The sequence below is a fragment of the Oncorhynchus clarkii genome, chromosome 2 (assembly GCF_045791955.1).
Source record: "Oncorhynchus clarkii lewisi isolate Uvic-CL-2024 chromosome 2, UVic_Ocla_1.0, whole genome shotgun sequence".
NCBI classification, from domain to species: domain Eukaryota; kingdom Metazoa; phylum Chordata; class Actinopteri; order Salmoniformes; family Salmonidae; genus Oncorhynchus; species Oncorhynchus clarkii.
In genome coordinates, this window is record NC_092148.1 from 15,325,594 (window position 1) to 15,349,720 (window position 24,127).

The window sequence follows — 24,127 nt, forward strand, 5'->3', positions numbered from 1 at the left end:
GGACTCCTCACCATTGTAGAGTAAATAGTACTTTCACAGTCTTAACATGATACCTCATGCCTTCTGGAATCCAGAGAGATGGTCTCCTCCTCATCATCGTCTCCATCATGTGCTGTTGCTGCTGCACTGGGGCCTTCACCCTATCACATTTAATCGGATTCATATTGAAGCTAGTAGACAAGACATGCCAGGCCTACAGTATGCCTTTGATGGAGTACTCACTGGATCAGCATCGTCTGGTGCTTGTGCTGGTGGCTCTAACAGGAACACAGTGCTGCCAGACACTGCAAGGCAATAGGTAAACCAAAGTCAGACAGTCCAAATTGATTCAATATGAATGTGGTTGTATCCCATGTAGAGATGGAAGGACATACCTTGAATGAAGCGGGTGGCATCTTGGGAGGAACCTATGCTCGTCTCTTTCCCCCCAGGGATCCCCTCTAAGACGGGCCTGCCTTTATTTAGCTCCAAGGCCATGTCCTCTGCTGGGGTAAGGTCAGCCTTTGGTGACCCACCACCCGTGCCTTGTCTGTGGGTATTCTTTTTCACTGCTAAAACAGTACAGACAATGTGTGAGCAGGCACCTTCTGGGTACAATATATGCTTGTGCTTTGTTAAATATTAGTCAGGGACCATACCATTCTGCAGAATGTTCTTGTATTTGATTTTGACCTGCTGCCATGTCCGTTTTGGCCCGTTCATGTTTAATCTACACACACACACACACACACACACACACACACTTAATGGAGTCACACTGCAAAAAATTACTTGGTATTTTTGTCTTGTTTTCAGTAAAAATATCAAAAATTTTATCATAGCTTTATACAGTGTGATGGAGTTACTTTACACAATTTCACTCATATCTGCAGTGCATTTCAATAAAAAAAATTAACCGTTTCATAATTACAGTACAACTGCATTTTTGGAGATGTGAATTAAATATTTGAATTGTAATTGTGATGTTTCAGCGGAGCGGTGAGTGTGTAATTGTGCACTACTTACGCATTCAGGCGGTCTGCAATACTTTGCCACGCTTTTTCTCTTTGCTTTATCACTGTGGCGGTGTTGCCTTTCTTCTTAATTATATCTTTTACCTCCTCGTATGCCTCCATGAGGATTTGTGCTTCCGACGGGGAAAAGTACGCGGCTCTAGTTGCCATGGTAAATCAGTTAATCTGTGATCTGTGGCGGGGTCTATTTGAGTGAGCCGTGAGCGCGCACCTATCCAGGATTGGTTTCACCTGGCTTAATGAATCCGTGTCTGCTCATCCTGGCTTGGTCTTTGTGCAACCAATTAAGCCTGGACGCACATGTTTTGGCTTCATTGAGCTCAGCTGAGTCATTTATCCCGGATGTCTTAATTCTACTTTTGTGCAACAGGCCCCTGTAATTTAAATTGATTTTTATTTGGATTTCATGTAATGGACATAAGAGAGAATAAAGTAGACGGCACGCGTCAAAATGATTGATTGATGACCTTACGTCATTTTGACCTTTGCGTGTCCGAATATGTGCCCCCTCCCCGTCCCCCTGTTCCCGTGGTCACGTGTTATTTGGTGTTATTTCAGATCTCTATGTCATCCTTTGAAGTAGTCCAGTTGATGGATGTCTAGGGGCCTGGTTGAACTGTGGTTGTTGTGTTTGAACTTTTGGACCTGGTATGACCCCCCAGTTTTATTGCCCTTATGTTTGTTATCTATGGAGCAGGAATGTGTGTCTGTATGTGTGTGTGTGTGTTAGAAACAAGGTCCCTTGGCATTGTGTCCATTTCAGGCTTTAAACAACAATTAAACAGCCATCTAAATAATGTTTCTCAGCCTAGTTTCCTATTTAGTTATCTTTATATGTACAGGCACAGAGCTTCAAGATGGCTCCAGCCTAAGGATTTTCAGTGCATGTACACCTGGGGAGATTAGAACCCCAAAGAAAAGATCCTAAAGGTAATTTCAGGTTTATCATGACAGCCACTTTATGAAAGGCCTTTACTTATGGCTAAACAGCTTCTGCACAGCTTATTAATTAAGGCTGTGGGATGAAATGAGGTGTTTCTAGGAGGGCTTAAACAAATCTACAGTGAAACAAACATGTACACTTTACACACATATTTATTGACTTTTAAAAATACCACAGTAACATGACCGAATTTGTGCAAATGCGACGAAATCTGCTAGTGGATATTAAATGTACAACAGTAGTATTAGGTAACAAGCAATACGTGTTAAACATGTGGCACAGGCAATCATGACAGCCTCTTTATGAAAGGCCTTTAATTAGGTGTTTCTAGGAGGGCTTAAACAAATCTACAGTGAAACAAACATATACACTTTACACACATATTTACTGACATTTAAAAAGACCACAGTAACATGACCGAATTTGTGCAAATGCGACGAAATCTGCTAGTGGATATTAAATGTACAACAGTAGTATTAGGTAACAAGCAATACGTGTGGCACAGGCAATCATGACAGACTCTTTATGAAAGGCCTTTAACTATGGCTAAACAGTTTTCTACACATCTTATTAATTAATGATGTGGGCATACCCAGGATTTACAGGCAGGAACGGTTGATCTACACATGGAGGGAAAACTTACGGAGTTTTGATGGATCGGACAAGCGTCTTTGAGTTGATGAATTTGAAATGGATAATGGTCGTGGCTAACCGGACCATCTATCTGTAAGAAATAGTAAACATTTTGGAATTATAACATGTGTTAAAATGTATGTACTAAATATTATGAATTAAATCACTGGTTTTAAAAATGTATCTCACGATTTAACGATAGGGGAAGAGGTAATTTCATATTTCGGCCAACACATCAAGAGCTAACAGGGGTGAGTGGGGATTCATAGTACAACAGGAGGCTTCGGTAACCTGCAATACGGGTTAAATATGTTTTACATACATCCACGACTGAATGGTTTCACAAACTACATTTAAAGGTTTTGTCAGAAAGCTGTAACAGGCCTCATTCACCAGTCTAGAGATGAACCTAGAGACACCAAAAACATCGCCGCTTAGAGCAGCTTGGAGATTATTACCCATGTAAGGGGGGAGCAAAAGAGTGGATTTAACCAACTCTGTACAAACCCCGACACGTGGTATGATAACTCTGACGCGTACGTCTAATGATTATTGTAGATGTTTACAACTGAGGGAGTTGACAGTAGGTCAATGAGATGTATAAAGGCAAATTGACATAACGGACCTCAAAGACCAACAGCCTACTTTATAATATAGAATGCAGGGGTGTGTACTGAACATGTAACCATTATAAAACAAAACATGTCTCGAAACACCTCCTAGTTAGGGACAGAACGCGGAGCATATACTTTAACACTATGTTACCACAGCTTTAGCGCAAACCCACAGCCCCGAATATTTAGATGCCAGGACAGATTAAAAAAGAGATGTGAATAAGTGAATCCCTCCTAATAGATATTTCTGAAGGCTACTGGACATAGGTGATTGGGAAGCGACTGTTAGACGTAGATTCTCAGAAGCAATTTATAGTATTTCCTACAATGGTATGTTATAAAGTTTGTAATAATGTACAACTGTAGGCCTCCAATGTTTTTACATAAAAACACTAATGATGCATGTTTAAATAATAGTACAATTTGTTAATTAATTCTAACATGTCGTTAAAAAGTTAGTACTATATATTTTGGTATTAAATCAATGGTTTTAAAAAAGTATCTCACCCTTTAACGAAGGGAAAATGTCCTTTCCAGCCATCAACCCGGTCTGTCACGAAGAAAAAAGACACAGAAAATCCGGGTGCATGCGTGAGTGTGCAGGCCTCCAATGTTTTTACATAAAACACGCGTGATGCATGTTTAAATATTATTCAAATGTTGTTACTTAATTCAAACATGTCTTAAAGGTTGTACGAAATATTTTGGAATTCAATAAAAGGAGTTTTAAAAACGGTATCTCACCCGTAACTATGTGAAACGGTATTTCACATCTTCAGCCAACTCTGTCGCGAAGAAAAAGACATTGAAAATCAGGGTGCGTGCATGAGTGTGCGTGTGACGGAGCAGCAGGAGTGTGTGTGTGTGCGTTTCAAAAAACAAAGGGTTTGTTTGTGTGGGTTCAACATGGGGTCCCATCTGTAGAGAATCGTTTGAAATTCAAAGTTTGAACTATCCAGCATATGACATGTCAAGGTATCGGCCGACCGCCCGGGGTTAAACCTGGATATCTAATCAACGCCCCCCAGGACCCCCCAAACAAAACGCATGACAGAACGGCTCTTTGAATTCACAGCCTTTTGGTCTAAAGCAAACATACAGTTAGTTGGTTGCATACAGGCTATCTCTCGAAACTCATTCCGTACTTTAACAAGTTAGGGACAGAACGTCTATTTTTAACACGTTTAGCACGGCTTTAGCGCAAACCCAAAGGCCCGAATATTTAACTGCCAGGACAGATAGCATAGTCTGTAAAGCCCTCCTAATGGATATTTCTGAAGGCTACTGGACATAAGTGATTGGGAAGCGACTGTTAGACGTAGATTCTCAGAAGCAAACGGCGCCCTGTCCTTTACGTAGCCCTTCACGATCACACATTTTTAGGCGTAAGTCCAAATAATCACATACCCAAGAATATTTATATATTAAAAAAAGAAAAATGTGCACTCTGAACGACGTCGTAAGACAACAGGCAGCAGTCCCAGGACAGATAACAGAGTATGTGAAGCCCTCCTAATGGATATTTCGGGAGCTGAGTAAGTGAAAAATGTATTTTAAGTTTTGTTTGAATATTATCGGGATATTATTGTAATATTAAACACGCGTTATTTGTGTTTTAAACAGGGGGGACAACGATTTTTTATTTTTTTTATTTTGTATTTTATTTTAGGTATGATGGACATCGGACACATAGGGTGACTTGGATGCATTAGGGACTCTGAACGATATCGGAGGAACCGATGAAACAGACAGTATTCGGTCTTTTTGTATGAACGTTTTTCCAAACACTCCAAGAACAGAGAATTTAAACGTCCCGACAACAACCCAGGGAACCACCACCCCCACACAACATAGTCCAGACCCCAACAACAAAAGCACAACGGTGGCCCAAGTGCATTGCGCAGAATCACCAGAGGTATTAATTCTAGGCATTTACATGTATGTTTTTAAAAATGAAGACTATTTATACAATGAAACAATGTTTTTTTATTCACACTGTTTGTAAACAATAACTTTTGCCCTCTTAGGGTCTACTTGACCTGCTTATTGATTAGAAAGTATGATTAGAAACCAAGGCTGTGGAATATATTCGCTCTCACAGGCTATGAAAAAGACAAAAGCTAGGACATTGACTCCGGAGTGTTGAACTTATGCCCACTCTACAACAACCCTGGTTGTTATATGACCCTGAGGATCATCTATGAACGTTGGAACATCTACAACTATTGAAGATGCAAAAAGGGGTTTTCAGAAACACATGTGGTTTACAGATATGTATTATTATAAAAATAATATAACATTATTATCATAATCTAAAACACTTTAAAGGATCTCTAATTCAAACATGCAACGATATATATATATATATGATACGATTAACCACTTTAAAACTGTTGCTGCAATATCACTTCTCAATGTGTGTACATTTCAAGCTTTCAACAACAATAAACAAACCAGCTCAATAATGTTTCTCAGACTTACAAACTGTTGAGTTTTCCTAGTTAGTAAAGAAACAACCACTAAGCCAAAACCCCAAAAGTTGTAATATAATCTGTATACAAGTCATTCTATACAGAAAACAGGTACATTTTGATTGATCAAGAATTCCCAATAGGTATGTGTCACGCCCTGACCATAGTTTGCTATGTATGTTTATAGGTTTTGTTTGGTATGGGTGTGATATGAGTGGGCATTCTATGATGTATGTCTAGTTTGTCTTTTTTCAGTGTTTGGCAGGATATTGTTTTCAATCAGAGGCCTGTGTTAGTCGTTGTCTCTGATTGGGAACCATATTTAGGTAGCCTGTGTTGTCATTGTTGGGTGATTGTCTATGTTAGGTGCTTGTGTCAGCACATTGGGTATATAGCGTCACGGTCGTTGTTCATTTATTGGCTTGTTCAGTTTACTTTGTGTTTTCGTCATCCATTAAAACGATGCATTCACACCACGCAGCGCTTTGGTCCGCTTCTTATTACCCATGAAGCTCGTGACAGCATGATCTGATCCACAACCCTATTACGACAGCATATAATGCACAGTCATATGCAAAAACCATAAAACTCTGACAAGAAAACAATGAAAACCTTAACACGACTACACGCAATGCCATTATTTTAGTTAACAGCCACCCAGGGTTGAGTTTGGTACTTTTTCTTTGTACAAGCACCATGCCTCCAAGGGCTGACAACCGTATTCACAATGAGAAATATAGTCTAATAAAACAAATGTCTGCATAATGAAAGACATGAAAACTGTAGCCAACAATGTATTTCCATCTGTTTTAAACGTGGATATTGTCAGTAAGGTCACGGAGACTAACAACAGACAATAGTTATTGTGGGAGGTTTAGGGTTAAAATATATGGGAACGATCAGGAATGTTAGAGATTTGGTCACTGGGGCGATTTTGAAAGAGGGAGATTAGAACCACAAAGTAATAGGGGGGTAAGAGATCCTAAAGGTAATTTCATATTTCGGTCAAAACATCAAGACATACATCCACGACTGAATGGTTTCACAAACACCCTTTAAAGGTTTTGTAAGAAAGTTGTAACAGGCCTCATTCACCAGTCTAGAGCTGAACATAAAGACACCAAAAACATCAACGTTTAGAGCAGCTTGGAGATTATTACCCATGTAAGGGGGGGCGCAAAGAGCTGATTTACCTCTACGGTCAAATGCATCTATAGTTTTTAATGAAGTGGTCGCTGCATTCATTTAGATGCTTTCAACATACTCTAGAACCAGTAAGAACATAGATTGAATGATAGGCTTTGTGCTATTGAGTAAGAGGCCTGACCCATTTCTAAGTAAGAAGCCACGCTTTTTATATTCAGCTTCTGAATTAACTAACTCATAAATATGTTTTTAAGGCAGCTTAACGTATATACTAGTACAACATACTAGGTACAGTGCCTTGCGAAAGTATTCGGCCCCTTGAACTTTGCGACCTTTTGCCACATTTCAGGCTTCAAACATAAAGATATAAAACTGTATTTTTTTTTTTTTTTTTGTGAAGAATCAACAACAGGTGGGACACAATCATGAAGTGGAACGACATTTATTGGATATTTCAAACTTTTTTAACAAATCAAAAACTGAAAAATAGGGCGTGCAAAATTATTCAGCCCCTTTACTTTCAGTGCAGCAAACTCTCTCCAGAAGTTCAGTGAGGATCTCTGAATGATCCAATGTTGACCTAAATGACTAATGAGGATAAATACAATCCACATGTGGGTAATCAAGTCTCTGTATAAATGCACCTGCACTGTGATAGTCTCAGAGGTCCGTTAAAAGCTCAGAGAGCATCATGACGAACAAGGAACACACCAGGCAGGTCCGAGATACTGTTGTGAAGAAGTTTAAAGCCGGATTTGGATACAAAAAGATTTCCCAAGCTTTAAACATCCCAAGGAGCACTGTGCAAGCGATAATATTGAAATGGAAGGAGTATCAGACCAATGCAAATCTACCAAGACCTGGCCGTCCCTCTAAACTTTCAGCTCATACAAGGAGAAGACTGATCAGAGATGCAGCCAAGAGGCCCATGATCACTCGGGATGAACTGCAGAGATCTACAGCTGAGGTGGGAGACTCTGTCCATAGGACAACAATCAGTCGTATATTGCACAAATCGGGCCTTTATGGAAGAGTGGCAAGAAGAAAGCCATTTCTTAAAGATATCCATAAAAAGTGTCATTTAAAGTTTGCCACAAGCCACCTGGGAGACACACCAAACATGTGGAAGAAGGTGCTCTGGTCAGATGAAACCAAAAGTGAACTTTTTGGCAACAATGCAAAAGGTTATGTTTGGCGTAAAAGCAACACAGCTGAACACACCATCCACACTGTCAAACATGGTGGTGGCAGCATCATGGTTTGGGCCTGCTTTTCTTCAGCAGGGACAGGGAAGATGGTTAAAATTGATGGGAAGATGGATGGAGCCAAATCTCCGTCCCAGTCTCAGGTCTTTTGCAGACTCCATCAGGTTTTCTTCCAGAATGGTCCTGTATTTGGCTCCATCCATCTTCCCATCAATTTTAACCATCTTCCCTGTCCCTGCTGAAGAAAAGCAGGCCCAAACCATGATGCTGCCACCACCATGTTTGACAGTGTGGATGGTGTGTTCAGCTGTGTTGCTTTTACGCCAAACATAACCTTTTGCATTGTTGCCAAAAAGTTCACTTTTGGTTTCATCTGACCAGAGCACCTTCTTCCACATGTTTGGTGTGTCTCCCAGGTGGCTTGTGGCAAACTTTAAATGACACTTTTTATGGATATCTTTAAGAAATGGCTTTCTTCTTGCCACTCTTCCATAAAGGCCCGATTTGTGCAATATACAACTGATTGTTGTCCTATGGACAGAGTCTCCCACCTCAGCTGTAGATCTCTGCAGTTCATCCCGAGTGATCATGGGCCTCTTGGCTGCATCTCTGATCAGTCTTCTCCTTGTATGAGCTGAAAGTTTAGAGGGACGGCCAGGTCTTGGTAGATTTGCATTGGTCTGATACTCCTTCCATTTCAATATTATCGCTTGCACAGTGCTCCTTGGGATGTTTAAAGCTTGGGAAATCTTTTTGTATCCAAATCCGGCTTTAAACTTCTTCACAACAGTATCTCGGACCTGCCTGGTGTGTTCCTTGTTCGTCATGATGCTCTCTGAGCTTTTAACGGACCTCTGAGACTATCACAGTGCAGGTGCATTTATACAGAGACTTGATTACCCACATGTGGATTGTATTTATCCTCATTAGTCATTTAGGTCAACATTGGATCATTCAGAGATCCTCACTGAACTTCTGGAGAGAGTTTGCTGCACTGAAAGTAAAGGGGCTGAATAATTTTGCACGCCCTATTTTTCAGTTTTTGATTTGTTAAAAAAGTTTGAAATATCCAATAAATGTCGTTCCACTTCATGATTGTGTCCCACCTGTTGTTGATTCTTCACAAAAAAAAAAAAAAATACAGTTTTATATCTTTATGTTTGAAGCCTGAAATGTGGCAAAAGGTCGCAAAGTTCAAGGGGCCGAATACTTTCGCAAGGCACTGTACCTAGTATGTTGTACTAGTATATACGTTAAGCTGCCTTAAAAACATATTTATGAGTTAGTTAATTCAGAAGCTGAATATAAAAAGCGTGGCTTCTTACTTAGAAATGGGTCAGGCCTCTTACTCAATAGCACAAAGCCTATCATTCAATCTATGTTCTTACTGGTTCTAGAGTATGTTGAAAGCATCTAAATGAATGCAGCGACCACTTCATTAAAAACTATAGATGCATTTGACCGTAGAGGTAAATCAGCTCTTTGCGCCCCCCCTTACATGGGTAATAATCTCCAAGCTGCTCTAAACGTTGATGTTTTTGGTGTCTTTATGTTCAGCTCTAGACTGGTGAATGAGGCCTGTTACAACTTTCTTACAAAACCTTTAAAGGGTGTTTGTGAAACCATTCAGTCGTGGATGTATGTCTTGATGTTTTGACCGAAATATGAAATTACCTTTAGGATCTCTTACCCCCCTATTACTTTGTGGTTCTAATCTCCCTCTTTCAAAATCGCCCCAGTGACCAAATCTCTAACATTCCTGATCGTTCCCATATATTTTAACCCTAAACCTCCCACAATAACTATTGTCTGTTGTTAGTCTCCGTGACCTTACTGACAATATCCACGTTTAAAACAGATGGAAATACATTGTTGGCTACAGTTTTCATGTCTTTCATTATGCAGACATTTGTTTTATTAGACTATATTTCTCATTGTGAATACGGTTGTCAGCCCTTGGAGGCATGGTGCTTGTACAAAGAAAAAGTACCAAACTCAACCCTGGGTGGCTGTTAACTAAAATAATGGCATTGCGTGTAGTCGTGTTAAGGTTTTCATTGTTTTCTTGTCAGAGTTTTATGGTTTTTGCATATGACTGTGCATTATATGCTGTCGTAATAGGGTTGTGGATCAGATCATGCTGTCACGAGCTTCATGGGTAATAAGAAGCGGACCAAAGCGCTGCGTGGTGTGAATGCATCGTTTTAATGGATGACGAAAACACAAAGTAAACTGAACAAGCCAATAAATGAACAACGACCGTGACGCTATATACCCAATGTGCTGACACAAGCACCTAACATAGACAATCACCCAACAATGACAACACAGGCTACCTAAATATGGTTCCCAATCAGAGACAACGACTAACACAGGCCTCTGATTGAAAACAATATCCTGCCAAACACTGAAAAAAGACAAACTAGACATACATCATAGAATGCCCACTCATATCACACCCATACCAAACAAAACCTATAAACATACATAGCAAACTATGGTCAGGGCGTGACACATACCTATTGGGAATTCTTGATCAATCAAAATGTACCTGTTTTCTGTATAGAATGACTTGTATACAGATTATATTACAACTTTTGGGGTTTTGGCTTAGTGGTTGTTTCTTTACTAACTAGGAAAACTCAACAGTTTGTAAGTCTGAGAAACATTATTGAGCTGGTTTGTTTATTGTTGTTGAAAGCTTGAAATGTACACACATTGAGAAGTGATATTGCAGCAACAGTTTTAAAGTGGTTAATCGTATCATATATATATATATATCGTTGCATGTTTGAATTAGAGATCCTTTAAAGTGTTTTAGATTATGATAATAATGTTATATTATTTTTATAATAATACATATCTGTAAACCACATGTGTTTCTGAAAACCCCTTTTTGCATCTTCAATAGTTGTAGATGTTCCAACGTTCATAGATGATCCTCAGGGTCATATAACAACCAGGGTTGTTGTAGAGTGGGCATAAGTTCAACACTCCGGAGTCAATGTCCTAGCTTTTGTCTTTTTCATAGCCTGTGAGAGCGAATATATTCCACAGCCTTGGTTTCTAATCATACTTTCTAATCAATAAGCAGGTCAAGTAGACCCTAAGAGGGCAAAAGTTATTGTTTACAAACAGTGTGAATAAAAAAACATTGTTTCATTGTATAAATAGTCTTCATTTTTAAAAACATACATGTAAATGCCTAGAATTAATACCTCTGGTGATTCTGCGCAATGCACTTGGGCCACCGTTGTGCTTTTGTTGTTGGGGTCTGGACTATGTTGTGTGGGGGTGGTGGTTCCCTGGGTTGTTGTCGGGACGTTTAAATTCTCTGTTCTTGGAGTGTTTGGAAAAACGTTCATACAAAAAGACCGAATACTGTCTGTTTCATCGGTTCCTCCGATATCGTTCAGAGTCCCTAATGCATCCAAGTCACCCTATGTGTCCGATGTCCATCATACCTAAAATAAAATACAAAATAAAAAAAATAAAAAATCGTTGTCCCCCCTGTTTAAAACACAAATAACGCGTGTTTAATATTACAATAATATCCCGATAATATTCAAACAAAACTTAAAATACATTTTTCACTTACTCAGCTCCCGAAATATCCATTAGGAGGGCTTCACATACTCTGTTATCTGTCCTGGGACTGCTGCCTGTTGTCTTACGACGTCGTTCAGAGTGCACATTTTTCTTTTTTTAATATATAAATATTCTTGGGTATGTGATTATTTGGACTTACGCCTAAAAATGTGTGATCGTGAAGGGCTACGTAAAGGACAGGGCGCCGTTTGCTTCTGAGAATCTACGTCTAACAGTCGCTTCCCAATCACTTATGTCCAGTAGCCTTCAGAAATATCCATTAGGAGGGCTTTACAGACTATGCTATCTGTCCTGGCAGTTAAATATTCGGGCCTTTGGGTTTGCGCTAAAGCCGTGCTAAACGTGTTAAAAATAGACGTTCTGTCCCTAACTTGTTAAAGTACGGAATGAGTTTCGAGAGATAGCCTGTATGCAACCAACTAACTGTATGTTTGCTTTAGACCAAAAGGCTGTGAATTCAAAGAGCCGTTCTGTCATGCGTTTTGTTTGGGGGGTCCTGGGGGGCGTTGATTAGATATCCAGGTTTAACCCCGGGCGGTCGGCCGATACCTTGACATGTCATATGCTGGATAGTTCAAACTTTGAATTTCAAACGATTCTCTACAGATGGGACCCCATGTTGAACCCACACAAACAAACCCTTTGTTTTTTGAAACGCACACACACACACTCCTGCTGCTCCGTCACACGCACACTCATGCACGCACCCTGATTTTCAATGTCTTTTTCTTCGCGACAGAGTTGGCTGAAGATGTGAAATACCGTTTCACATAGTTACGGGTGAGATACCGTTTTTAAAACTCCTTTTATTGAATTCCAAAATATTTCGTACAACCTTTAAGACATGTTTGAATTAAGTAACAACATTTGAATAATATTTAAACATGCATCACGCGTGTTTTATGTAAAAACATTGGAGGCCTGCACACTCACGCATGCACCCGGATTTTCTGTGTCTTTTTTCTTCGTGACAGACCGGGTTGATGGCTGGAAAGGACATTTTCCCTTCGTTAAAGGGTGAGATACTTTTTTAAAACCATTGATTTAATACCAAAATATATAGTACTAACTTTTTAACGACATGTTAGAATTAATTAACAAATTGTACTATTATTTAAACATGCATCATTAGTGTTTTTATGTAAAAACATTGGAGGCCTACAGTTGTACATTATTACAAACTTTATAACATACCATTGTAGGAAATACTATAAATTGCTTCTGAGAATCTACGTCTAACAGTCGCTTCCCAATCACCTATGTCCAGTAGCCTTCAGAAATATCTATTAGGAGGGATTCACTTATTCACATCTCTTTTTTAATCTGTCCTGGCATCTACATATTCGGGGCTGTGGGTTTGCGCTAAAGCTGTGGTAACATAGTGTTAAAGTATATGCTCCGCGTTCTGTCCCTAACTAGGAGGTGTTTCGAGACATGTTTTGTTTTATAATGGTTACATGTTCAGTACACACCCCTGCATTCTATATTATAAAGTAGGCTGTTGGTCTTTGAGGTCCGTTATGTCAATTTGCCTTTATACATCTCATTGACCTACTGTCAACTCCCTCAGTTGTAAACATCTACAATAATCATTAGACGTACGCGTCAGAGTTATCATACCACGTGTCGGGGTTTGTACAGAGTTGGTTAAATCCACTCTTTTGCTCCCCCCTTACATGGGTAATAATCTCCAAGCTGCTCTAAGCGGCGATGTTTTTGGTGTCTCTATGTTCATCTCTAGACTGGTGAATGAGGCCTGTTACAGCTTTCTGACAAAACCTTTAAATGTAGTTTGTGAAACCATTCAGTCGTGGATGTATGTAAAACATATTTAACCCGTATTGCAGGTTACCGAAGCCTCCTGTTGTACTATGAATCCCCACTCACCCCTGTTAGCTCTTGATGTGTTGGCCGAAATATGAAATTACCTCTTCCCCTATCGTTAAATCGTGAGATACATTTTTAAAACCAGTGATTTAATTCATAATATTTAGTACATACATTTTAACACATGTTATAATTCCAAAATGTTTACTATTTCTTACAGATAGATGGTCCGGTTAGCCACGACCATTATCCATTTCAAATTCATCAACTCAAAGACGCTTGTCCGATCCATCAAAACTCCGTAAGTTTTCCCTCCATGTGTAGATCAACCGTTCCTGCCTGTAAATCCTGGGTATGCCCACATCATTAATTAATAAGATGTGTAGAAAACTGTTTAGCCATAGTTAAAGGCCTTTCATAAAGAGTCTGTCATGATTGCCTGTGCCACACGTATTGCTTGTTACCTAATACTACTGTTGTACATGTAATATCCACTAGCAGATTTCGTCGCATTTGCACAAATTCGGTCATGTTACTGTGGTCTTTTTAAATGTCAGTAAATATGTGTGTAAAGTGTATATGTTTGTTTCACTGTAGATTTGTTTAAGCCCTCCTAGAAACACCTAATTAAAGGCCTTTCATAAAGAGGCTGTCATGATTGCCTGTGCCACATGTTTAACACGTATTGCTTGTTACCTAATACTACTGTTGTACATTTAATATCCACTAGCAGATTTCGTCGCATTTGCACAAATTCGGTCATGTTACTGTGGTATTTTTAAAAGTCAATAAATATGTGTGTAAAGTGTACATGTTTGTTTCACTGTAGATTTGTTTAAGCCCTCCTAGAAACACCTCATTTCATCCCACAGCCTTAATTAATAAGCTGTGCAGAAGCTGTTTAGCCATAAGTAAAGGCCTTTCATAAAGTGGCTGTCATGATAAACCTGAAATTACCTTTAGGATCTTTTCTTTGGGGTTCTAATCTCCCCAGGTGTACATGCACTGAAAATCCTTAGGCTGGAGCCATCTTGAAGCTCTGTGCCTGTACATATAAAGATAACTAAATAGGAAACTAGGCTGAGAAACATTATTTAGATGGCTGTTTAATTGTTGTTTAAAGCCTGAAATGGACACAATGCCAAGGGACCTTGTTTCTAACACACACACACACATACAGACACACATTCCTGCTCCATAGATAACAAACATAAGGGCAATAAAACTGGGGGGTCATACCAGGTCCAAAAGTTCAAACACAACAACCACAGTTCAACCAGGCCCCTAGACATCCATCAACTGGACTACTTCAAAGGATGACATAGAGATCTGAAATAACACCAAATAACACGTGACCACGGGAACAGGGGGACGGGGAGGGGGCACATATTCGGACACGCAAAGGTCAAAATGACGTAATGTCATCAATCAATCATTTTGACGCGTGCCGTCTACTTTATTCTCTCTGACATACACAAAATAGTCCAAATTGATGAAGTGAAATGAAAAAAATTACTTATTTCTAAAAATGTTTTTAAAAGAAAAGGCAAAAGTGGTGTGTGCACATGTATTCACCCCATTTGCTATGAAGCCACTAAATAAGATCTGGTGCAACCAATTACCTTCAGAAGTCACATAATTAGTTAAATAAAGTCCACCTGTGTGCAATCTAAGTGTCATGTGATCTGTCACATGATCTCAGTATATATACACCTGTTCTGAAAGGCCCCAGAGTCTGCAACACCAGTAAGCAAGGGGCACCACCAAGCAAGAGGCAGTATAAAGACCAAGGAACTAGGTCAGGGACAAAGTTGTGGAAAAGTACAGAGCAGGGTTGGGTAATAAAAAAATATCCAAAACTTTGAACATCCCACGGAGCACCATTAAATCCATTATTAAAAAATGGAAAGAATATGGCACCACAACAAACCTGCCAAGAGAGGGCCGCCCACCAAATCTCAGGCAAGAAGGGTATTAACCAGAGAGGCAACAAAGAGACCAAAGAAAACCCTGAAGGACCTGCAAAACTCCACAGCGGAGATTGGAGTATCTGCCCATAGGACTGCTTTAAGCTGTACACTCCACAGAGCTGGGCTTTACGGAAGAGTGGCCAGAAAAAAGAAGCAAACATGTTTTGTGTTTGCCAAAAGGCATGTGGGTGATTTCCCAAAAATATGGAAGAAGGTACTCTGGTCAGATGAGACTAAAATTGAACTTTTTGGCCATCAAGAAAAACGCTATGTCTGGCGCAAACCTAACACCTCTCATCACCCCGAGAACACGAAGCGTGGTGGTGGCAGCATCATGCTGTGGGGATGTTTTTCATTGGCAGGGACTGGGAAACTGGTCAGAGTTGATGGAATGATGGATGGCGCTATATACAGGGAAATTCTTGAGGGAACCCTGTTTCAGTCTTGAGATTTGAGACTGGGAAAGCGGTTCACCTTCCAGCAGGACAATGACCCTAAGCATACTGCTAAAGCAACACTCGAGTGGTTTAAGGGAAAACATTTAAATGTCTTGGAATGGCCTAGTCAAAGCCCAGACCTCAATCCAATTGAGAATCTGTGGTATGACTTAAAGATTGCTGTACACCAGCGGAACCCATCCAACTTGAAGGAGCTGGAGCAGTTTTTCCTTGAAGAATGGGCAAAGATCCCAGTGGCTAGATGTGCCAAGCTTATAGAGACATACCCCAAGAGACTTGCAGCTATAATTGCTGAAAAAGGTGTCTCTACAAAGTATTGACTTTGTGGTGAATAGTTATGCACGCTCAAGTTTTCAGTTTTTTTGTCTTATGTTGTTTGTTTCACAATAAAAAATATTTTACATCTTCAAAGTGGTAGGCATGTTGCGTAAATCAATTGATACAACCCCCCCCCCCCAAAATCCATTTTAATTCCAGGTTGTAAGACAACAAAATAGGTTGAATGCAAGTCAAGCACTGCTATTACTATCAATAATGTCATATTGTGTCTATGGCTACTACTCACAGACCACAAGGGGTGGTTAAGAGTGGTTAAGAGTGTTGGCCCAATAACTGAAAGTGTTGCTGGTTCAGATCCCCAAGCTGACTGGGAGAAAAATCTGTCTGTGCACTTGAACAAGGCGATTAACCCTAATGGTGCCTGTAAGTCACTCTGGATAACAGTGTCTGCTAAAATGCAAGTGAGATTCAGTGCTGAAATGGTGACCAATCAGACCATAGAATCAGATCCTATTAGCAACATATAAAACCAGTATTACCTGTGGAGTGTGTCTAAGCTTGACTGATTTGTTTTTGTTAATAATGAGAACAGGTATAAAACAAGTGTTTATTATTGGAAATAGTTTCCATGGTGTTGGACACGCAGAGTGGAGCCATGGAGCGACTCATCCAGCAGATGAAGATCATTTGATCGACAATGAGACATTTGCATTCACATAATGTGGAACTCAGGTCTTATTGTCACTGATTTGTAATGCAAATATACTTACAATAATAAAAAATGATATCATGTGCATTTCATTTTTTTGCATTTAGAAATATTTGATGGTGGAAACATTATTTCACAATTTCATTAAATAAATGTGATTCATAAATCACAAACAATGGTAAAACTCTCATGAGCAATTATGAACATAATTTATCAAATGTTTGGGCTCCCTCTGTTGGAGAGAAAATATTGATCATGAACATACATGTAGTCTGTTTCTAGGCCTAAATCCATTTAGGAGGATATCATGGATTGGGGGAAAGGGGGGAGACAGCAATGACAGGAGCAATTTACCCGCTGGCACAATGTATACAATGAAATGCATCTTGACACAGCCTTCAATCATGTATACTTTACATTGCATTACATGTACCAGTGTACACCCTAAGCTCCGCTAGGGACCGTTGTGCAGTGAGCTTGAGTTGGTTAAAAATGGCAGAAAAAATTGAGATGGTTTGTTAAAGAAGAATGGTAGAAAGTGTAAGCAGAATGAGCTGAAGACAGGAGGAGAAATGGAAGTGAATGAGGACAAAGTATCGGAGGTGGTAGGTGTGGTGAAGTTCTCTGAGCCAGAGGCTTGCACCGAGGATCAGAAAAGAGAATAGAGATGAGTCTGTGACAGTAGGAGTAAAGTATTAGGAAAAAGTGGACCCTTGCCTTTTGGCTGATCCATTTGTGGTTTCAGGGTGGGTGAAATCGGTGAGGGTAACCAAAAGTGGTCTTGAGATAATTGTTTGTTTTTCAGCTGGTCAGATGGAAAAGGTGCTCCGAGTTAAACGAATGGTCTCAAGAAAAGGACACCATTGAAAGGAGTGATTGCTGGGGTAATAGTAAATGTAAAAGTTGACCAACTGAAGGGGAAGATTCCCTGGGTTTTTGATGCTCTTCATTTGGTGCGACACAGACAGTGTGGTGGGAGTGGTGAAACAGAAGAGTCATTGTCTGTTCTTTTGAGTTTTGATGTTGAGTCTTTGTCTGACAAAGTGATGTTAGCATATGTAAGTTATCCCGCACAAGCTTTTGTGCTGAATACATTACGTTGTTACAGGTGTCAAGCTTATGGACATGTGAAAGCAATGTGTAGGAGGGAGGTTAGTAGATGTGAGAAGTGTGCAGAAGGGCATGAGACAAAGGAATGTGTAGCATTGGGGAAAGTCCGTGCGAGAAATGTCCCGTGAGAGAGAGGCAGGTTGAGGTTTCCAGGGTTAGAGTAGTGCAGAAGGTATCATATGCTGAGGCAGTGTGGAAGACGGGTCAAGGGGAGGGATCCTGAGAGGAGTGGTGTGAGTAGTAGATCTGTACCAGTACAGAGGGATAGGCCAACAAGTGATGTTTCAGTAAGATTAGATTTTTAGCATTTAAAGCAATGGTTATTAACTGTACTGCAGGGATGGAATGTAAGTCACAGAAAATTGAGGTTGTGTTGGCAGCTGCAGAGGTATTTGGGTGTGCAAGACTTGACATCAGAGTTACAGGGTGTGTTAAGTGGTGTCCCATCCTTTCAGGTTGTTGGCCTGAGGTAGGACTAAATAGATTTAAATTGTGGAGTAGGGTGGTGTTATTTTTGTATTATTTTATTGGAGACTAGTGTTAGATGGTAGGGTATTTGTTTATTTATATTTTTTTTCAAGGAAAGTAGTACTCCAGTCTAGTAGATGGCGGTAATGCAACGTTTATTGGGTGGCAACCGCCTTTATTTGAAGCTCATCGAAGAAGAAAGGTGCGCACCATACACACACCCACTCCATTGCGGAAGGAAGTCAGAAGGGAGGTTACAGTTGAAACTGTAAGCGATGGCTCTCCAAAAATACACATTTTACCTGTTTACAAACTGAAGTTTTGTGTTGGTGTTAACAAACCTACAAACAATAAAGGTAAACCGTCAAACAGAACGGAAGAGTCCGCGTATAAAAAGGAGCATTTTGAAGAAAGCGAAAGTAAACTTTACGCGTTTTCAGAAGGGGCCTGCATTGCCGACAGCGACACCATGGCTGAATGTGCTTGGAATGAGGAGATGTCAGAGGGTCCAGACCTCCTTCAGGAAGATCTGACCTGTCCGGTGTGTAAAGATCTTTACCGGGAGCCCGTGCTTCTTTCCTGCAGCCACAGCTTCTGCAAGGAGTGCTTGGAGCAAAGCCGAAAGATGGTGCAGAGGTGTCCCGTGTGCAGGAAGAGCTGTGACGGGGAGCAACCAATCTCTAACCGGGCGCTGATGGCCGCTACCGAGTCCTTTCAGAAGGAGAAGCGCTGGCGGGGACCGAACGCAATCAATAACGTGCCTCTTTGTAACCTGCACCGTCTGGAGCTTCAACTTTACTGCGTAAAGGACGAGGAGCCCGTGTGCGTTGACTGTGTCACTCTACATCGAACTCACGAGCTACTGCCACTCAACAAGGGCGCGCCGTTGTGTAAGGTAAGTGAGGAGATTTGATTATCTGGGCCGGGTTTCCTAGGTGAGAGGGGTTTGATTTGGGTGAAAAGTGATTGCAATCGTTTTGGAACCGATTTTCCTCCGGGGCTTGAGCCAGGTGCCCGGATCTGGCCGGCGGCGAAGTTGGCAAAAAAAAGTGACAGGTTAATTAAGAACGTGGAGTAATTAATAGAATGCTGTGTTTTAACATGCAAAGCGATTGCGTTTAATAGCGCTTTATCTGCATTCCCAATGAAAACTCGTTTGAAAATTAGAACATTTTCTTTTATGTTAAATATATGTTGTATGTTTCTGAACGATGCACCATGCTGCCTTGTTGACAACATGACCAAGCGCTACAGATAACTGTTCATTTGAGAAGGGCTCTCCTCCCTCACCGCTTTTGCCCTTGATAGGTGGTTTGAAGTCAGGTACAAATCTGATTCCTGGCCATGTGACTTGTATGAACTGCAGTGGCTAGCCAAAACGTTCGATCGTCTTGTCCTTTGAGGATTTAAGCGTGTTCTTACACTATGATTTTGAACATTCAAAGCAACTGGGAAACGTCCATGGCAGGGCTTTTTCTTCAGGCCTTTTTCTTCAAGATGTTATTGGCAGACTACATCCGAAAGGTGTATTGTCGCCACCTACTGGGGGGGGATAGAACTGACAACGAAAATAAATAATAATAATACATAATAAAACACTCATATTATTCTTAAAAAACATAACAAAGTCTATGGACTCCTTCACTTAGTCAAAATGTACTCAGAACCCTACACAGGTTCTAGGGCCTGAGAGGGGATGTGTCTCCAGACATTATTTCCCTGCAATGTTTCAGATGTGAAATCCTGGAGTTATAAGAACCTCTTAGCCGCTTTCACAATATTTATATTTTTTTGGTTTTGTTTGTCCTATACAATTAATCACCTGCGCAATGAACGCAAAAAAATCAACATTCTTCACGATTAGTGTTTCAGGATCTCTCAACTTACTGACATTCACAGACTGATGGGCATCCACTGCCATAGCTTCATCATCTCTACTTGCTGCTTTGACAATTTTCACTGACTCTGCATAGGAGACCTTCTCAACAGCCCTGATCCTTCCTATTTCGACCTCCTCCATCCTAACAGGGCACTCGGGGAACTCTGGGATGTGATTCCCATCACAATGGCAACATTGTGCATCCTCAGACTCTTCAACAATGATATTCCGTTTGCAAACACTTGACACATGACCAAACTTTTTACATTTATGACATTGAAGTTGCTTTTGTACATAAACTCGCACCACATATCTCATATATCCCAGCTTTACATGGGTTGGAAGAAATTCTTAATCGAACATCAATAACACAGAAAGGCTTTCCTCCTTTCCATTCACAGTGCGGATTAAGCAACGTGAATAAACTATTCCTTACATGTTAATCTTAAACCATTGAAGCCTCAATATCCAATAGCCAGATAAGGCTATATAGCCTCAATAGCCAGATATGACACCTTTTATTGGTGACCTACTCCGATAATCATAGCATTCCACTTTGTGCGTCGATCATTTGTGCATTCTCCTTTTTGTTCCTTTGACACACATGAAATCAACATCATACCACTCCTGGTCACTCTGACTCCACTTCTCCCAATGCATCCTTTACCATTTTTGTGACCAAACGGGTTTCCCCAAAAAATATCCTTGCTCATGAATCGCACTCCAACAAGGAATGAGGCAGTATCATACCGAGGCTTATCTTGATTTACAACTTTAGTCCTTTTTAGCTCCGTTCTTAGAGGAAATGATTGGAATACGGAAATATCTGTCTTCACTCGCACCAACAGAATCAAGCATTGCTTCTGGTTCCGCCATTGCTCTCCCTCCCCAAGTTAATGCTTAAAACAATCAAACTTTCCCGGCAGGCATTGTTGTCACCTTAGCTTGCTATATAACTTCTGAGTGATAGGAACCATGAGCACCACCACCAATCATCCTACACCATTGTGGACACACCTGTTGTTACTATGACAACTAGCATAGCCATGTCAGCTAATGACTGCTGTCTGAACACACACATCTAATTTGGTCACTTGTAACTTGGTGTTTGGACAATCAGTATTCCAAAACAGATTTGAGCATTTAAAGCCTGTAGTGTGAACAAGGCTTTATTGTTATTATGGAACAAGGCCTTAATCAACACCCAATAGCTTAGGACCTGAAACAATACTGAAAAATAAGTTGCTGGATGTTTTTATTATCTGGTAGTCACTAGATCACAAACTAATATGCATATTAATTGTGTTTTATGTGTTCTATTGCAGGAAGAACTGACCATTAAAGTCAACATATTGGAGGAGAAAGTGGAGACCTTCAAGAGAATGAAAAAGAAATACTCTAACACAGTTGATTTCATGAAGGTACTATAATACTGTATCTGCTTGACCTGCTGACATCTACACTGTAGGGCCTATCCATGACCATGACTAATGGTGAAGGTTTTGTGTAAGATAATGGGATTTGTTGGAGCTCTTTGATGCCCTCACTAGTTCTATCCAGACGTGTGTAGCCTATCCAGAGCCCAACAGTTTGATGTTCATCATTGTTCTGTAATGAGATATGTGAACCAACCTGTTTGACTGGTAGGGACAGACTGAGATTCCTTGAGCCTCCAGAAAGAATTGGAAATAACAAAATAGTTGACTGTAGATCAAACCTAGGGCCTGGAGTCCTGACAAGGAAAAACTCCAGGAAAGCCTCTAGAGGAAACTATAATTATAGCCTATAGATGAGTAATGTTGTGTGAGATATGAATTGCAAGAGGTATGTCCGTATCATTACAAAATGGCACTCTTCCTCCAACCTCTCTCGTACCCAGATCCAGACAGAGCAGGCAGAGAAGCAGATCAAGGCAGAGTTTGAGAGGCTCCGTCAGGTGCTGTGTGTAGAGGAGGCTGCCAGGCTGAAGGCCCTGGCAGACGAGGAGGAGGACAAGAGATCCGGTATGGAGGAAAGGATCAGCTCCTTGACCAGTGACATCGCTGCCCTCACTAAGCTGGTCCAAACAGTAAAGAGGGAGATGGGGGCGGAGGATTTAACCTTCTTGCAGGTAAGCAGGAGGGGTCTCCCTCATGGAGGGGGTTCATGGGTCTCTCTCTCGTGGGGTGGGGGTCGCCCTCTCTCATCCTAACTGTACATTGTCACTATGCATGACAGTGAGACATTTTTGAATGCAAGCATTTGTCAATCTTATTCACAATGAACTAATGGGTTCATTTGTGTTGTTTTTCAGAACTTCCAAGCCTTAAAGAAAAAGTAAGTACAGTAACATCCTATCAGTTGCCCAACAGTTCGGGTACCCTCCCTCTAATATCATGGTCATCTTCTATGATGTCATGTTTTCACAGAACCCAGTGGCCTCGTGAAGACCCCCAGAATCCCTCAGATGCTCTCCTGAACATGGCCAAACACGTGGGCTCTCTGGGCTACAGCATTTGGAAGAGCATGCAGGCTCACGTCACATGCAGTGAGTACATGTACTGAAGGGTTAGGGTTCTAACTTGCTACATAAGTTATGACACACAATAAAATGGGTGTGGATGGCTATATAACATGTAAGGGATCAATGTTTTGAATGAAGGAGGAAACACTGAGCAACAGTTACGCTTCAATCATAATGTGTCGTAACACGTCTCCCTCTCTCTCTCCAGTCCCAGTGGTGATGGACCCTAACACAGCCTCTCCCTGGCTTTCCATGTCCCCAGACCTGGCCAGCGTACGGGACAGCCCAGAGCGCCAGTCTCTCCCGGACAACCCTGAGCGCTTCGACCCCTGTGTCTTTGTCCTTGGAGCTGAGGGCTTCTGCTCCGGCAAGCACCGCTGGGAGGTCCATGTGGGAGACAACCCGAAGTGGATCCTGGGAATCTGTAAGGAGTCTGTGGCTCGCAAGAGGAAGTTCACCGTGTCCACAGACAGGGGCGTGTGGACCATCGGGCTGAGCAAAGGGGTGTACAACGCCCTGACGGGCCAACGTACAGTACTGGTCGTGGAGAGGCGGCCAGAGAGGATCCGGGTCAAGCTAAACATGGATAAGGGGGAGGTATCATTTTGGGATGCAGGCAACGGAGGGAAGCACCTGTGCACCTTCACACACAAGTTTACAGAGAGAGTGTTCCCCATATTTGGTCCTGGGCTCCACACCACCCCGATGGAGGTTAACCCGGCCAAGGTGACCATTCATACTGCGTGACAGGGCAGTGTGACAGTCACTACAGCTTGCTAAGTGTCTGGTTCAATAGCCGATGGGCAGTAGTAGTACTCGCTTGGATAGACATAACATGTTATGGTCAGAAGGTAGCCTAATATGTGCACTTGAATAGATGGGGCGTTCCACTGTTTCAGCTGTCAGGCTGGTGTGGTTGAATTCTAGTAGTTTTACTGTGGCTATAGGTTTGCGTTGAGGAGGTTTGGATCAAGGCCTTTTGTATTGTCACAATCATCTTTGAAATTGTGCCATAGCACTATTCCTATGCTTTCCATAGGATGTACATAATGCAGGCATTTATTACATGAGGGATTTTTTTTTGACCTTGATTCTTTAACTGGTATGTTTAGATTGCTGAGCTATTATACATACATTTTCTAGGACTAGAGGGATTCCAGTGGTAAGAACGTATTTTCTGTCAAATCTTACTGCGTTCTGAGATTTATTGATATGTTTACTGATTTAATTATGTTTCTGTATGGAATTATGTGAAAAATAACTAATAAAATACTAATAAACTAATAACAA

The 24,127-nt window shown here is 40.9% G+C and overlaps 1 protein-coding gene and 1 long non-coding RNA gene across 3 annotated transcripts; one reads left to right on the top strand and one right to left on the bottom strand.

The window, feature by feature from the left end:
• Positions 1-380: 380 nt before the first annotated feature.
• LOC139379889 (uncharacterized) lies at positions 381-1,359 on the bottom strand. The gene is made up of 3 exons (XR_011628426.1): positions 1,006-1,359; positions 639-709; positions 381-551 (listed from the first exon to the last, which is right to left on the bottom strand). It is a non-coding gene; the product is annotated as an uncharacterized lncRNA (long non-coding RNA).
• A 17,395-nt stretch (positions 1,360-18,754) lies between these two features.
• Positions 18,755-24,127, top strand: LOC139379900 (zinc-binding protein A33-like). 2 transcript variants are annotated; one of them, XM_071122505.1, is made up of 6 exons: positions 18,755-19,350; positions 21,660-21,755; positions 22,214-22,444; positions 22,628-22,650; positions 22,743-22,861; positions 23,046-24,127. In XM_071122505.1, the coding sequence occupies exons 1-6, from the start codon at positions 18,925-18,927 to the stop codon at positions 23,582-23,584; spliced, it is 1,434 nt and encodes a 477-aa protein (XP_070978606.1). In that variant the 5' UTR covers positions 18,755-18,924; the 3' UTR covers positions 23,585-24,127. The 2 variants fall into 2 exon arrangements, with proteins under 2 accessions (XP_070978606.1, XP_070978607.1); XM_071122506.1 differs by having other exon boundaries at positions 18,771-19,350; positions 23,100-23,821.

Bases quoted from the DNA above. Each gene is read 5' to 3' on its own strand.
- LOC139379900 (XM_071122505.1), top strand. From the start codon at position 18,925: ATGGCTGAATGTGCTTGGAATGAGGAGATGTCAGAGGGTCCAGACCTC. The intron at 22,445-22,627 runs GTAAGCAGGAGG...GTTGTTTTTCAG, and splicing joins AGGATTTAACCTTCTTGCAG to AACTTCCAAGCCTTAAAGAA. The intron at 22,651-22,742 runs GTAAGTACAGTA...ATGTTTTCACAG, and splicing joins TTCCAAGCCTTAAAGAAAAA to AACCCAGTGGCCTCGTGAAG.